Below are 16,407 nucleotides of genomic sequence, written 5' to 3' on the forward strand. Positions count from 1 at the left end.
GGGGCAGGAACTGAAACCTAGAACCGTGAGGCATGAGGCTACAGTGCCACCTACTGAGGCACCGCGGTAGGGCAGGGCGTTCACACGACACACTTCAGCGAGTGATACACGATCCCCATCTGCAGGTCACAGGGTCAGGGGCTCAGGGGCCCACAGGGTCAGGGGCCCACAGGGTCAGGGGCTCAGGGGCCCACAGGCTCAGGGGCCCACAGGCTCAGGGGCTCAGGGGCCCACAGGCTCAGGGGCTCAGGGGCCCACAGGCTCAGGGGCTCAGGGGCCCACAGGCTCACGGGCCGGCCATAGCGCCACCTGCGATTCTGACAGCAAAGAGGGTAATGCGGCATTGTAAAACGACGCGACAGCATGCATGACATCACGATCTGCTCGGGAAACCCTATAAAGGCCACCACTACCCAATTAAGCAGATCACCAGGCGGGACAGCACCTCTCCGTCTGCACGGGGGCGGGCGTCATGCGGCCCATCCGTTTCTGCCTCCGAGCGACGCAAAAAGAGTGTCGAATTAGGGCAAAGTATTGCCCCTCCATCTGGCCTGACTCATGTAGGCAGATGCAGGTCCCAACCGGTCACCAAATGGGCCGGTTTAGCGATCGTGGGAAAAGGGCACCACCGGTGACCCCTAGTGGTCCTTAAAAATATATCGCCTAAGACGACAAACAGTCATCAAGGGATCAGCCTGAAATATCAGCGAGGTGAGACGCGCTGCAGGTCCAACAGGACAGGCCTGTTCCTGAAACGCCGGTGCTGTACCGGAACGCCTTCGGCATACGGCCAGAGCTCAGGCACATGCTCACACAAGCGAGTGGGGGCGGGGCTCATGGCTGGACTGACACAGACAGTCCCCCCCCACTGTGAGAAACCAGAGCTCGAGGCGATGGAAAGAGGCGGGTGAACAGGATGGGCAGAGAGGATGAGGCAGTATAAAGCAGCAGTGCGGGAAGGCAGGTGGGGGACACCTTACAGGCCACAGGCCACAAGCAACAGGCGAGCAAAAGGCACGGGAAGCAGTGACTGACAGCAGCAAGGTAAGACAAACACCGGGAGCCCGGCTGTCACCACACACTGCCGTCACCACACACTGCTGTCACCACACACTGCTGTCACCACACACTGCCGTCACCACACACTGCTGTCACCACACACTGCCGTCACCACACACTGCTGTCAGTGCTCTCAGAAGCCTCAGGGAGCAGGAGGACGTTTCCTCAGTGCGAGCAATATTCCCTGGACTTAATACTAATAATCAGTCATTAAAAGTAAGTATCAACGTAATGTAAAACGCCACCCAGAAGGGGCATGCAGACTGTCCCTGACTTATACAACCTATGACTTATGGTGACTCACACATATGACCTAAGGTTTTTAGGAAATGTATGTAAAAATAAATGGTAATGCATTACATTAAGTGCACCTTATACAGTTTTATAATTGATTGATAACGTTCTGTGATAATAAACAGTATAAATGTGTAATGCTTGTTAATAATGTACATTAAAGCTGTTTAGGTATGTTAGGATGCTATGGTATATTTACATGCTGCTTATGAATGTTCTATGTATGCATTATAAAGGCATTACGAAGGTGCAGTTAATGTAAAGCATTACTAATTTCATTTCGGCGGGCCTATGCTACCTAGTGCATGCTATGCGCTGTATGATGATAGCCGTGGAAAAGTACCGGACGGCATCACGATCATCCCAGCCTCACAGGCGATTGCCAGCCTCACAGGCGATTGCCAGCCTCACAGGCGATTGCCAGCCTCACAGGCGATTGCCAGCCTCATTCTCACACCTAAAAGTCAGAGCGATGATCCTATTCCAACCAGTGTCCACTTTGACAAATGACCTGTCTGTCGGAATGTGAACCTCTTACACTGGGGATAGTCTGCATCCATCCATCCATCCATCCTTTCATCTTTTAACTGATATATCACAGTCAGGGTTGCTGGGGGCCTGGAGCCTATCCCAGGCAGCACAGGGCAACATATGATACCGTACAAACTTAACCAATAACCAGTTCAACATCACCCCAGAGCAAGTCACTACACCGAAACGCCTTTGGGTAAGAGACTGGGAGTTTCGGTTCAAGACAAAAGCTTGCAAACCCCGAGGGCATAAAAGTTTGATCAGCCACCTCTGATCACACGCATGGTTATCTTTAACTGGAAAATGACCTGTGGAATTCTAGGAAAGAGACAAGGTATTCTGCATCTAAGTGTGACGCTGGTTAGGCTCTGTGGCTACCGGCAAATTTTTGTTAAAATACCCAATGAAGTAAAATGACAAATCCGGTGCTACAGAAACCAAAAACTGTAAATCACAATTTATTTGTGTGCAGAAAATAGATGCCGATGCTGTTTATTAATGCAAGGCTTTCACGCCAACGCACCATGCAGGGTAATCGGCGAAAGCAAAAACATGCGAGATTTCTAAGGAAACTCTCGGATGTCACAGCGATACTGTGCAGCCAGTGAACCGCGTCAAAGGCAGGCGGCATGGAGCCTGGGGAGCCGCGGGACCTAATTCCGGGGCCAATCGTGAGCTAATTGTTCCAAGCCGTGAACCAAACACGCTCAATCCATGGAGCGACATGTGGGATCATCTCCTGATGTTACCAGATCACTGGAGCGTCATGCAGTTGTAGGGAACTCCGGTAAAACCACCACCCTCATCTCGACCAATTCAGCCTCGGATCGGCCAGCCAGAAAGAGGAGCCTCCGATCTATACATTTCCTGCTAACTTGACTTTCTTCATGTAGGGTTTCACTAAGGCCTGCCAAGTTTCAAGGCTGCATTTGTGCTGGGAACAAACCTAAAAATATTTAGCAGTGAAGACAGGGGGGGGGGGGGAATGGGCTGGGGGGGATAAAAGGAGCATGATTGCTTTAGCATGTCATGCTATTTGTGAAGTTGAGCCCTGGGGGCAGGTGCCCTTAAAGAGGGGCATTCAAACGTGCAAATGACACAAAATGACGATTCCCGGAAGACGGCGGCAGCTAGCTAACTCGTATTCTTCTGGTTTTTCTGGTCTCTCCAGGTCTTTCCATGGTACAGCATCCTGCTGGTCGCTGTGACAGTGACATCAAAGCCACACGATAGCAATATCGCTAACCGTATCACAAATCTCCCAGGACAGGAGAGGAAGCAAGCAAGAAGCAGGAGGTCCACCGCGTCCGAGCCAGCAGACATGAGTGTCACAATGGAACGCAAGCCGAAGCGGCCCCATTTCATCCCCCGGCCACCAGGAAAGCCCTACAAGTACCAGTGCTTCCAGTGTCCGTTCACCTGCAACGAGAAGTCCCACCTCTTCAACCACATGAAGTACGACCTCTGCAAGAACTCCATCTCCTTGATGTCACAGCAGGCCAAGCATCCAAAACGGGACCCCGTCCCCGACCAGATACCGCCCTCGGAAACCCCCGCCCCCCAGACCCACACGGGGGACACGGACCGGGCCAGAGGTCCAGACGACGGCCCAGACCAAAAGCACACTCGGGAGGACGAAGCAGATCCTTCGTCCCGAGAAACGTCGACCGGATGCCTGGCAGAGTCACGGTCACACGGAAGCTCTGCTGCGAAGGAGCCCCAGACCGACCCCTCAGCCTTCTCGCTCATCGCTCCCGAGGTCGACACGTCGACGTCAAAGAAGCCCGAAGCCTCTACTCCAATCTGGGGCCCCTTTCGCGACTCCAGTGTAAACTCTGGCCCAGCTCCACCACAACTCCTCGACTACTCCGCCACTGCACCAGGCCACCTCCTGCACCCCACCCCCCAGCCGCCAGGAATCTGCACAGACTATGAAAGGGCAATGCAGATCCACCTATACTTCCTGGGTCCCCAGAGGCCCTTACAGCCTCGCCTGCTCTTCCCTGAGTACTCCTCCCTGCCACTGCCAGAGTACTACTACACCCACTACCCACCCTTCCACTTAGCCCCGCCCCCTCACTACTGGCCTTCTCTCACTGCCAACCACATCTCGAAAGACCCTTCTATGGAGTTCCCTGGCCACCGCCTGCATAACCGGGAGCATGAGCTTTATTCGTACCCTTGTGCCCAAGGTGGCCACAGCAACGAGTCCTTTCTGGGGCCATGGAGTGCGGTTCAGCCCAGGGAGCAGAGGTCAGGGAGGAGCCCAAGGGCAGGGTGTGCGGCCTCCTGTTCACCGGACCGACCGGTTACAGCCAAACTTCCCAGGATGACGGTTGACAAACACAGACCTTATCAGCCCTACCAATCGGAGGGAAGGGTGCCCATCCCACAGCCAATCAGAGGACAAGTAAGCACTGGGAGCCCCATACAGGAAACAAGGTAGGAGAAAGCAATGCCCTCATTCTCACCTTTATTCTTTATTTTAATTTAAAGGGACCGTTATTAATGTTTTATAAATGGGTTTCAGTAATAGTAGAAAGATCATTCAAAATCCTTTTATCCACCTATTTCAGGATCTCAGAAGAGAGAGAACCCAACTCCACATTGAAGGAGGACGACGGGGAGGAAATGCCTCTGACTCCACTAAACCTCTCCAAGAAGGACCAAAAGGACCTGGGGTCTGTCTCAAACCTCCCCACCACCAGAGGGAGCTCTCCATACCGAGAGACCGTCCCTCTTAACCTGTCTGTCAAGTCACCCACCTCTAGCCCGGCTACTCCCACCCATGTGAATTGGCCCACATTCACCCCCCCGAGCTTGACTGAGAAGCAGACGGCCGCCATCGCTCTCTGCCAGCTGGCTGCTGCTGGTGGCTTCGCAGAGGGCAGCAAACGCAAGCTGGCAGAGTGCCGAGCCCAGGCCAAAGGTCAGGAGAGGATGCGGTGCAAAGAGAAAGAGCAGCCAGCTAGGACAGGCAAGGCTGAAGAGGCGAACCGAGCCCTAAAGAAGAGGCTTCGCAGAACCTGAGCAGGAGAGAACAGGGCCTTCTGCATCGATGAACTGTGAAACAGGACTTAATGAACTCAATGCAAAATTCTGTATGATAAACACCCACCAAAACAGCTCAAAAGGGGGAAACGCTTGTGTTAAATATGAATAACCATAAAATGGATGGATGGATGGATGGAAAACCTTTACTGTACCTAAGCTACCATATATTTTGTATGTGTTCCAAAAATCTCAGTAATGAAGAAGTCAGGTTCTGCAGGTCATGTGTCACATACTAAACATTTCTAACTTACTGCTGTGAACAGCCGGGATACACATATGAGGAAGGACATGTAAAGATATGCAGGTTTAAAAAGGCAGCCGTTGAATTGAATCCATCGCATTATTATCTTGTTATAAAGAGAGATTTGTGTCTATTATCCATGTCGCAGATTGTGGTTATTGGAAAGGGACCCGTGTGACTGGTCACCCCCTGGGGAGGGCGGAGGGGGGTCCTACCGTCAGTGAGGCGGGAGGGCAGCAGCAGCCCCCTGCGGCCCAGCTCCGCCAGCGCCAGGCAGCCCCCGTGCCAGGCGTTGTCCGTCTCCTGGAAGCTGAAGCACTCCAGCACGGAGGCCACCACCTCGTCCGCCAGCTCCACGGGAAGCCTGCCCGTCACCCGGCCGATCCTGAACAGAGGGCGGCATCGTACATAAGCTCCCTCGCATCCAGTATTCAAGTAACCGACATGCTCAGGTAACTGGCACCAGGACTATACTGGGATTAATAGTCGGCCCTGGACTTTGGGGTCCTCCGTTGTAAATTCCAGTGAAGGGGAACCCCGCAATAAATCACCCACTGGAAAATGCCCAGTACACCAGATGGTCAAATCAACTATGTCCCAACATTGCAAGTTACGAGAACATTCAGTGTATTAATCAATGTTTTTAGGCCTGATAACACATGTACATATGGACAAAAGTAGAAGAACACGCCACTTAATCATTGAATTCAATTGAACTGGGTTAATTTAAACCCATTACCACAGCACAATGACATTCAGTCAGGTTCACAGCATTTGTGAAAGAATGCGTCATTCTGAACAGCTCTGCGAATTCAAGCGTGGTGCTGTCATAGGATGCGACCTTCTCAATATGTCAGTTCATGGTATTTTTTTCAATCTGGATAATCCACGGTCCACATTAAGCAGCATTACTGCTAAATGGAACCATTTTGGAACAAATGAAAGTGGCAGATCCACGTGATGTAACAGAGCAGGGTCTCCGAGTTCTGAAGTGCACAGTGCGAGAAAGTCACCAACTCTCTCTCGACTGAATAACTGCGGAATTCCAAACTTCCTCTGGCATTAACTCCAGCACAAAGACTGTGTGCTGGGAGCTTCATGGGATGGGCTTCCATGGCCGAGCAGCTGCATGCAAGCCTCACATCACCAAGCGCAGTGCCAAGCGTCGGATAGAGTGGTGTGAAACACGCAGCCACTGGAGTCTGGAAGAGTGGAAGCATGTTCTGTGGAACGACGAATTATGCTTCTGTCTGCCAGTCTGATGGAGAACATTACCAGCCTGACTGCATTGTGGCAGCTGTAAAGTTTGATGGAGGAGGGATAATGGTATGGGGGTGTTTTTCAGGGGTTGGGCCCTTAGTTCCAGTGAAGGGAACCTTAATGTTTCAGCATACCAAGATATTCTGGACAATTCTATGCTTCCAACTTTGTGGGAACAGTTTGGGAGGTCATTTTCTGTTCCAGCATGACTATGCCCCTGTGCACAAAGCAAGGCCTATAAAGACTTGGTTAGGTGACTCTGGTGTGAAAAAACTTGACTGACCCACACAGAGCCCGGACATCAACCTCATTGAACACCTTCGGAATGAACTAGGACAGAGATTGCGAGTCAGGACTTCACATCCAACACCTCACAAATGCTCTTCCGCATGAATGGGCAAAAAAATCCCCACAGACACACTCAAAAATCTTATATAAAGAGTGGAAGCCGATTTAGCTGCAAGGGAGGGACCAACTCCATATTGATGCCTATGGATTTAGAATGAGACGTCATAAAAGTTCCTGTAGGTGTAAAGACCAGGTGTCCCAATACTTTTGTCCATATGATTTATGAAAATGGTTACATCACTAACCTACTGGGAACGGGTCTGAAGTCTTACCCTTTAGCTGCAGACCAGCGTACGATCGTCTCCTTGTCCTTCAGTCCAACCAGGAGTTGCTCTACACATGGAAGACAGTTTTCTACTCACTTAATTCACACAAAGAATTACAGGAATTAGCTTTGGGGATATGGTTTAGAAACAAAGCTGAAAGCAGTGCGATACAAAGGGAAGCACTCACCAATGACATTCTCAATCTCCTCCGGAATGTCATAGTCTTCCTCCTGGGCTTCCTCCTCCAGGTCAGGCCTCCCTAGACTGGGCGTCACCAGGCCGCCGGGCTTGGCAGGCTGGGATAGATTCGCAGCCAGGGAGCGGCTTCCTCGTTGGTACCTGCCATCCACAAAGCTGACCTCAGCCTCACTCTTTCAGATCTTATACTCTGATCAGCGTGCGTCCGTGAGTCTTCAGCTAAGACATCCATTGACAGTTTCTATGAACCCAAACTAGCGCAAGAATCTGTCAGCTGGGGCAGTACCCAGGCAGGTTAACTGGTTATTTACGTTTCTGTTTTTTGAGTTCCAGAAAATTCGAGACCTGGCTTACAAGTTACCCAAACATACCAAATACCAGAACACACCCATGTCAGACAAGACATCTAGTCATAGTGTATACATTTCAAGATATATTTAGCATCTAATGCCAGGAACAAAATAACACAAAGCACCTCTGACTGAAGCGCATTGTTACACAGACCACAGCAGGCCCGGCCTTGTGTGACCTCGACACCCCTATCCCACCATGACCTTTCACCTCCACTTAGCCAGCCGGGGCTTCAGCAGCGTCAGGCCCAGGCGCTGAACCAGCTTCACTCCCAGTTTCCGCAACATGGCCTGGCTGCTGTCCGCCAGACCCTGCCTGTCCAGACACTGCAGGACTGTCGGAGCTGGGCGAGGGCATCAGAATACAGTGTTGGCGTTACGGTCAATGTCACGACACCCTGTGACCCCGTGACGATGAATTCATATTCTGGGTGAGAGAAAAGGCATACCATATGGCAGGAAGTCATCTCGCTTCCCATGCTTGAAGAGCTGTGCCTGAAAAACATAGTTCAAGAGGTCAAAGGATTTAAAGGTCAAAGTTCATGGTCAATACCCGCATTTAATACTCAAGCCAAGAATTGTATGCCTGGTTTATGGTTGATTATGTTTTTTAGCCTCCCCATGATAAAACTGGCTTATAATCATATTCTTGTGCTTGTACATTATCACACGTATGTGACCACAGGAGATTGTATTTTTCCAGAGGAGTACCAGAGACTGCAGTGCACCGTCTAGCATCATCGTCCCCTCCATGGTCAAATCGCTAGCCTGGGACACCCGGGTCAAGGTCCAGTCCAGGAAGTCTCCCAGGTGCTTCTGCTTCACGTCTGGCCTGGTCATAAACCTGCGGGATTCAACAAATCCCGCAAAAATGTCAGTGACTCACAAGTGGCATATAACAACCACACAAATGTGTCAACCAGTTGCAGCATTCAGTACCACAGCGGTCTATCTAAACACTGAGACTGTACTGGGAAATTTTAAGCAGCACCGGCAGCTTCATTGTGCCCCCTGCTGGCCAAATGTATGAATGCAAAACACTGACATTGACATAGTGGGATGCAATCAGCTGCTGAACTACAGCAGAAATAACAAAATAGCTGTTTAAGAAATGTGATAAAAGCAGCTGATTACTTACTTTGAGAGCAGAATGGAGGCTGCATCCCTTGGCTTGTCACTAACCATGAGGTAAGACTGCAAAACGTGAAAACACATGAAAAAGCAACACGTTCAAATGATCTTCTGCAACAAGAATACGACAAGAATCGGAAAAAGTAACAACCGTATCAAAGCTGAAATTTAAAAAGTGCACCAGTCACCTTGGCGACAGCAAGGATGCGGCCCATGATTGGCTCTCGGGTCTGGGCGGAGTCAGAGGCCAGGTGGCCGTCCAGCCGGGAGAGGTCAAAGGGTATGAGGCAGGTCATGGAGAGCCAGAGAAGCAGCATGTAGCGGGTCTGCCACGTCTGCAAGACAGGCGAGCAAACAGCAACAGCAGGAAAGGTGAGCAACCAACGGCTTGAAGACATTTACATCAGTTACAGAACAACGGCACCTTCTACAATCATGATTCAGGCAGTCCCCTGGCTACGAACGAGAACCGTTCCCCAAGTCTGTCTTTAACTCGAATTTGTAGGCAAGTCAGAAAAATAATAGTACAGTGCATAATAATCATCCATCCATCCATCCATCCATCTTCTGAAACCGCTTAACCCTAACTGGGGTCGCGGGGGGGACCGGAGCCTATCCCGGGAACAATGGGTGCAGACCGGAACCAACCCTGGGGCGGCCGCCAGCACACTGCAGGGCGCACACTCACACGCACACAACTACAGGGCCAATTCAGACTCACCAATCAACCTGCACACTTTTGGACCTTGGGAGGAAACCGGAGCCCCTGGTGAAAACCCACGTGAATACGGGGAGAGCGTGCAAACTCCACACAGACAGGACCTGGGACCAAACCCAGGACCTTCTTACGGTGAGTGCATAATAATAATATAATATTACAATATAATAAATATAATAAGAATAAGGGGCAGCATGGTGGTGCAGTGGTTAGCACTGCTGCCTCACACCTCAGGGACTCGGGTTCGAGTCTCCGCCTGGGTTACATGTGTGTGGAGTTTGCATGTTCTCCCCATGTCGTCGTGGGGTTTCCTCCAGGTACTCCGGCTACCCCCCACAGTCCAAAGACATGCTGAGGCTAATCAGAGTTACTAATTGCCCGTAGGTGTGGATGATAATTCAGTAATAATAAAAATAACTACATACGGTACTGTACCTCAAGCCAATGAATTGCTAAAGCAGTGCATGTTTGCTAAAGCAGCAATGTTTTCACGAGCGTTGTGATTATGAACCATTTGACTCAAATTTTTTTATATAATAGACTTTCTGGTAGTCCATTCATATGTGCAAGTTTTCCATAAGTTGGATGTTCTTCACCTGGGGACTGCCTTACTACATATGCACAAAACTAGAAGAAAAACTGAGGAGAAAATTCAAATATGTATATTTTAATCATTTTAATGCAAAAATTACCATAATTGACCATCAATATGCAGAAGTTAATTATCTGCCATTGCAATTACTGTGTGTCTCTGAGAAAGTTAATATCTGCATCAGGGAGCCCGATGATAGGATCCGACAGGAAGGAATGTCCTTACTCACCTCGTGATCTTTGGGATCCTGGCAGCAAAGCAGGTCCAGAACAGGACGCACATCTGAGACCTCATGTGGCAAAAGCTGCATGAAGATCTTGTGTCCCCGGACCTGTCAAAAGACACAAATTCACAGTCAGACATGATCTAGGAACACACACACATAATAATAATCCTGTCCATCAAAAAGAGTCAAACATTAAGAAAAGGAACAAATATGAAAAGCTTTCAATAAATCATAATGCCATATACTTTTTCTTGATCTAATCATCTAACATCTAATCACTCTATTTAAGGTTAGAGCCTGCGTCTTACCTTTGAGATGAAGTAGAGGAATTTAAAAGCCAGATGGACCAAGAGAGGTGGAGACTGCTCACTGCGAATCAGCTCCAACAGAAGGCCCAGCATCCACTCTGAGGGGGCAGAAAGTAACTCACAGACTTCAGAAGACCAGGTACAATCTCAACAGTCCAGTCTGTCAGATAAAAGTTTCCCATACTAATGCTATGCTTTAGATGCAAGGAGAAAAGATATAAAATACAGCACGGAATTTATTTTAACATGATTCCTGAGCAAAATACAACAAGACAACTCAAACCTACCCAAATGCGGATCCAGAAGATGAGGTTGCTCCTGATATTTGTCCATTAAAACTGGAATGGCATGAAAAAATTGGAGAAAAACGTCACTCATTTGGTATAATACAGCTCACGGCTAACATAAGCGTTTGTCTAATATCGTGCACTTTTATTTAAAAATGAACAAAAGATAACACAGGAACTGATCGGTCATTTCAAAATTACATCTTTCAACAATGAATGCACTTGCATTACTGTACTAAGGCACAGGCTATACTCAGGGGAGCTAGTCAGGGGAATTTCAGCAGCTTACAGACGAATCTCTGTATAGCAGCCTCTCTGCATTTGGTTTCCTTATATGCCTCCGGGAGCCCGGCGATCAGGGTTCGGGTCTCCGCGCTGTCGCTGAACGCCGCCAGTATGCAGCCATGGGCGACCACGTCCGACTCGCACCCTCCCTCCTCTCCCTCGGAACCGTTCTCCATTTCGGCCAAGGCCATCTTTTAGTGAGTTTCAAAGAAGAGAGCAAATCGCCCACGCGAACAGAAATCGTTACGAACAGAATCGTAACGATACAAGAAGTCTTTCTAATTACTTAATTATAAAAATGGCAGCACGAATTCGAATGGGAGTGTCAGACACGCTATGATTTAACGAAACATAACAAAAGAAAGCCAGAGAGTACAAACAGCAGAAAGAAAACGTCGGTGTGCTATATTTTTCTAAAGACGTATAGAAAGTCTTTCGACGCAAAAATTATGTAATTTTTCCTAAATTGCCAACATTAACGGATGCAACACTACACTGTCACCTAGCTCTTGTGTTGTTGTGAACCGCCCGCGAGCCTACAGTAGTCAGGCGGTACGGAAGCCGAAGTAGTGCAAAATTTATCCATAAACGCGTTTGATGGGCGCATCTGCACTGCAGATCGTCTCGATGTCCAGTAAACGAAATTACCGTGACGACGAATTCCATCATTGCTCTTAAAATGAACCTAATAAAACAGTTGAGAATGAAAAAGAGGCACTTAAACACCAAAAGACAACACGAATCATAAATATAGATGCTTTTCTTTATTTTTCTATTGACAAGCAAATTAATCAGTATCAATAACTGTAGTTGTTAGCACGTAGCTCGAAAACACCAAAAAAAATAAAACGGCTTCAAATAAGCAGGCTTAGAAACAAGCCAGCAATTTTCACATAAGCCATTTCAATTGCACAGCAATATATGCAACAAATGCATCGCCAAATCACCATATTATTCATTTAGTCATTACAAATAATTGAAGAATATGTGCATGCAAGCTTATAGAAAAACCCAAAGTTCCAAAATTAAACTTTCTGTATCATAATTATTCTTTCTTTCTTATATACACCTCGTAGTTTGAATGGAATGTTAACTAAGATATTAGCTTAGTAAGGTTTCTAGTCTTTGTTATAAGTTCATTTTAAATGCTACTTAATGCTTTGTGGAACGATAAATGTTATTTTATTATTCCACACTTAATTTTAGCTTCTAAGACTTTTTTTTAGCACTCTGCGAATAGCCAGATAACATATTATTCTATTGAAACCATCCATCGACCTGACCACCCCAACAACTCGCAGTACAAAGTCTTAGGGTGAGTCCTATTGTAAACCTTTTTACATAATCATTAGCATGTGCTAGAATTTCTTTTTGTTAAGTAGATAAGCAGTCTGGACCTCAGTGTAGAAGACTTAAATGCAGGAACACTAGGGACCTGATTCTAATTCTAGCTGTACTCTTCAAAGGACTATTACAGCTCATGTTAAGGTAAAATACATTGACTTTTGCTGGGCCAATGGTAAGGCATCCAGTAAATTAATTAAGTGCAGTACTAACTGGATGCCATACATTGTCAAAACAGTTATATAATCAGTACAAATGGGTATTAATATCTCAGTACAGACACTTTGCAGTTATATAATACCTGAAAATTATACTGCATTAATTGAATAGTCCTTCTCTCAAAACAGAAAATGGGTTGTTACAGTGTGTTCCTGCAGACAGTTTGTCCAGAACATTGCTTTCAGTTTTCCACTTGTATTCTGTGTGAGTAATAGAATCAATGACTGTCATGCAATTATCACACACCTGAAAATAAACAGCACAGTGGAATTTCAAAAGCTTTGCGTTCAGCTCGAAAAATGCTGGATGAGAGGTGGGGTCTTTCAGGCAGATGAATGGGTTACTTTGCAAGGTCTTTCATGATGCGCAGGGATGAGCCCTTGTAGCCACCACCAAAGTGGTTCCAATGGTTAAGGTAATGGAAAAGCTGGTAGAGCTGGTGCCTGTTCTCGAACCCGGGTGCCTTGGGTATCTTCTTGTGGTAGGCGGAGTAGAAGGAGCTGCTGAAGCCACCGAACATGCCGGCAATGGCCAACTCGAACTCCGCGTGGCCGTAAAAGGAGGCGGGGTCAAATATGACGGGGCCATCCGCACACTCTGCCACGTTGCCCCCCCATAGGTCACCGTGCAGCAGGGCTGGGACAACCTCTAAACCTGTGAAGAGCTGCGGGATCTTCAGCTGTGTGGGTGGGCAACGTGTGCAAGAACCAATGGAGACACATAGTTACAGACAGGAAGGGGAGGGGCTTAATGTAAAGACAGGAAGTAATGACAGAACGTGAAGAGCAATAACCGGCGAACACATAGAAGGTAAACAATGGAATGACATTATTCAGACAAATCAGAATCATATTTAAATTAATATAATAAGTTTAGCTCAATAAGTAGAGCACTGCACTAAGAATGCAAAAGTCATGGGTTCAAATCCCAGGGAAAACACGTAAAATTGTGACCCTTCCCTATTCTGAGCGCTGCTACGGGTGGCTGCCCTTCGCGGACAACTTACTCTACAAAGAGCAAGTTGAGGGAGGCATAAAAACAATTTCCCCACGGGGATCAATAAAGTATAAATTATTAAATTATTAAAAAATTATTATTATTATTATACTGCAAATTGCTTTGGATGAAAGTACTTGATGAATGTAAAATAAATATCAAGTTTTCCTTGTATTTTGTTATATATAAATAACAAAAATAAATGCTTAACAACTCTCGAGTAGTCTTTCTTGATGATAACATTTACATGTCTGTATGTTATTGAGTAGACTTTTTTTAATCGAAATATGTCTTTTTTTGAGAACGTAGGGTCAGACAGGTTCTAGGGGGTTAAGGGCCTCGCTGAAGAGCCCAGTGACAAGATCACACTGCCAACGCTGGGATTTGACTTTCCAGTCGCTTTCCAAAACAATGACGTGCGGAACACGATTCTCACAGAGCTACCTGGAGTCGAGACCACAGCTCTCGGGCCTCCCGGTCCCCGCACGTCTTCTCCACCAAGCTAAGCTGGTGCTGAAGTCTTTGCTGACAGTAGAACGACACCCAGTCGCTCTGCCAATCGTTTACCTGAGGATAGAGGCTCACGCAGAGCCACACGTGTAAGAGAATGGGGCTCCAACAGGGTAAAGGAAGGAGAACGATACATAGATGGCTGAGTATTAGCAGTCACGCTCATCTAGCGCACAGTGGCGTACCTGTGGCAGGTAACCACAGCAGGTTACGGTGTGGAACCCAAACTTGTCGATGAAGGTCGCATCAGACTGGCCTGCTCCTCTGCCTGCAATAATAAAGAAGTTAAAGTGTGGCAATGTAACAGAAATGTACATGTAGGCGATAGTGAAAAAAGCCACTTCACTGAAGCGCATCTCATCTGCATGAAGTAAAATTTGTGAGCCAGCAGGGGGCATTATTGCTTTACTTGTGAAAAACCACAGGCCTGTTTCGAAGGCAAGGTGCAAAATCTCTACAATAATTGTATCTCTCGGCTCAAAACAAACAAAAAAAAAAAACACCATCCTATTTTTCTGACAATTAGCAATATTTACAATTCATTTAAAAATCACCAAAACCCCGATATTTTTGCATTTATTTAGCAGAGACTTCTATCCAAAGCAACTTGCAATTCGGAAAGTGGGGTCAGACGATCCCTGGAGCAGCTAGGGGTTAAGGGCCTCGCTCAAGGGCCCAAAGGTGAAATGACTCCGCCGACCCTGGAGTTCGAACCTGTGACTCCCCAAACACGGGCCTAGCATCCTATCCCAGACAGCCACATGCTTATAATTTCACCACCGAAGTCTATACAAAAACTGCATCCTACAGAAAGTATCACGTGGAAACCTGTCCGACTTTTAACTTGAGGTGCGGCTTTGAAATGCTGCGTGTTGCCTTGGCATATATTACCGATGGTCTGCCGTTCCCTGTCCTGTCTCTCTCTCAGTCTCTGGTTGTGGAAGTGCAAGTCAGCCAGCTGCTCGCCCAACTTTGCAGAGTGCCTGCAGTAAACAGCAGAGAGAAACCATCAATCCAACACCAAAAGTTTCTCCTTAATGGAATCACCGACCAATTCGAAGATAAGTGGTACCTGTTCAGGCTCCCCATATCAAGGTGCTCCATGACGAACACTGCACCCCCGCGCTCCATGTCTAGCACCTTCACTGGTTTCGGCACCTTCACAGTGGCAGTCTGTAAGATGGCTTCCAGGCTGGCCATTTCGCCATCGAACATCAGCCTTGCCTGTGTCAGATCAAACCCACGTGCATTAGTTTTGTTTCTGCTGTCATAAATTTGCCCACTGATAAGTTGGATGCACTTAAACTTTTTGCGTTCCTATCATATGACAAAACGTTTTCCATGAAATGGTTATATTTTTGCAGTTTAAATCATGAGGTGGTGGAAAGTGTGATGTCAAAAATAAGCCCATATAAAGGTGTAAAACTAAGTTTCATGGACCGCCCTGAAGAAACGGACAGTAATGTTATAAAGCACGGTAAAAATGTTTTCAATTAATACTGTAAATCTGGAGTGGGTGTGTCGCTTCAGTCACTTTTCTATACAGTGCAAAAAAAACGGACCTAAACCCTACATAGAAAATTCTTACCAACCTGGATAATAGGACATTAGCACAATGCAATCATTTAACGACTACTTTTGGTGTGATTAACCAGACAGTATCGTCTTTCCAAGCTAAATCAACTTTAAGATAAGTCAATAATGTATACTGTCTGTGCCACCATATATAGTATTCAGACATCTTAAAAACAGACCATTCGTTATTTTGTTACCAAGCTGACATTTGCAGTTGTGTGCACATATCAACAAATAAAAGCAAGGCTGCAACTAATCAAGGACCTGACTCTTATGGTTTATCTTCACAAACACCATTCCGTTGTCAGTACAGTAGCTCTGCCCTTCGCTGATACATCCCCCTCCCGAGTGGCCAGTGGCTTTCAGCGTGGAAGTTGCGAGCTCCTTTTTCAACAAGGCTTCCATGTTTTGCCGTCGCAGGTAGCAGACAGCGTTGCAGCATGACGAGATCAAAACTACTACTTCCCGGAAATGCTTTTTCCAAAAGAAAAACAAACCGCGTGTGGAACGAAAGTTTTGTTCCGGGTCACATTTTTTTCGGTTCTACCCCATGTCACGGCCGATAGCCAATAAAAGAATATAAATAAATGATTGACGTACAGCTGGACCTATCAT

The 16,407-nt window shown here is 47.1% G+C and overlaps 3 protein-coding genes across 6 annotated transcripts in view; 1 reads left to right on the plus strand and 2 right to left on the minus strand.

Moving 5' to 3' along the window:
- The window catches only part of tbcd (tubulin folding cofactor D), a 29,154-nt gene extending 17,467 nt beyond the window's left edge, over positions 1-11,687 (minus strand). The window contains exons 1-12 of the mRNA XM_023829214.2: positions 11,153-11,687; positions 10,864-10,914; positions 10,577-10,674; positions 10,272-10,373; positions 8,921-9,067; positions 8,740-8,795; positions 8,313-8,445; positions 8,051-8,096; positions 7,813-7,945; positions 7,241-7,392; positions 7,060-7,120; positions 5,395-5,564 (exon numbers count right to left, since the gene is read on the minus strand). Coding sequence (XP_023684982.2) covers positions 5,395-5,564; positions 7,060-7,120; positions 7,241-7,392; positions 7,813-7,945; positions 8,051-8,096; positions 8,313-8,445; positions 8,740-8,795; positions 8,921-9,067; positions 10,272-10,373; positions 10,577-10,674; positions 10,864-10,914; positions 11,153-11,339 — 1,336 coding nt within the window. The 5' untranslated portion in view covers positions 11,340-11,687. The remainder of the gene's footprint in view (positions 1-5,394; positions 5,565-7,059; positions 7,121-7,240; positions 7,393-7,812; positions 7,946-8,050; positions 8,097-8,312; positions 8,446-8,739; positions 8,796-8,920; positions 9,068-10,271; positions 10,374-10,576; positions 10,675-10,863; positions 10,915-11,152) is intronic.
- Positions 982-5,312, plus strand: LOC111852874 (zinc finger protein 750-like). Of its 4 annotated transcripts, none has more exons than XM_023829217.2 (3): positions 982-1,044; positions 3,056-4,326; positions 4,461-5,312. In XM_023829217.2, the coding sequence occupies exons 2-3, from the start codon at positions 3,206-3,208 to the stop codon at positions 4,912-4,914; spliced, it is 1,575 nt and encodes a 524-aa protein (XP_023684985.2). In that variant the 5' UTR covers positions 982-1,044; positions 3,056-3,205; the 3' UTR covers positions 4,915-5,312. The 4 variants fall into 4 exon arrangements, with proteins under 4 accessions (XP_023684985.2, XP_023684986.2, XP_023684987.2 ...); XM_023829218.2 differs by having other exon boundaries at positions 986-1,044; positions 3,150-4,326; XM_023829219.2 differs by having other exon boundaries at positions 992-1,044; positions 3,155-4,326.
- Positions 11,688-11,893: 206 nt separating the features above from the next.
- fn3krp (fructosamine 3 kinase related protein) lies at positions 11,894-16,270 on the minus strand. Its single transcript, XM_023829152.2, has 6 exons — positions 16,057-16,270; positions 15,290-15,441; positions 15,109-15,200; positions 14,403-14,485; positions 14,152-14,274; positions 11,894-13,390 (listed from the first exon to the last, which is right to left on the minus strand). Exons 1-6 carry the CDS (start codon positions 16,195-16,197, stop codon positions 13,052-13,054), a joined length of 930 nt encoding a protein of 309 aa, XP_023684920.1. The 5' UTR covers positions 16,198-16,270; the 3' UTR covers positions 11,894-13,051.
- Positions 16,271-16,407: the final 137 nt, after the last annotated feature.

This window comes from Paramormyrops kingsleyae, chromosome 22 (assembly GCF_048594095.1).
Source record: "Paramormyrops kingsleyae isolate MSU_618 chromosome 22, PKINGS_0.4, whole genome shotgun sequence".
Taxonomy (NCBI): domain Eukaryota; kingdom Metazoa; phylum Chordata; class Actinopteri; order Osteoglossiformes; family Mormyridae; genus Paramormyrops; species Paramormyrops kingsleyae.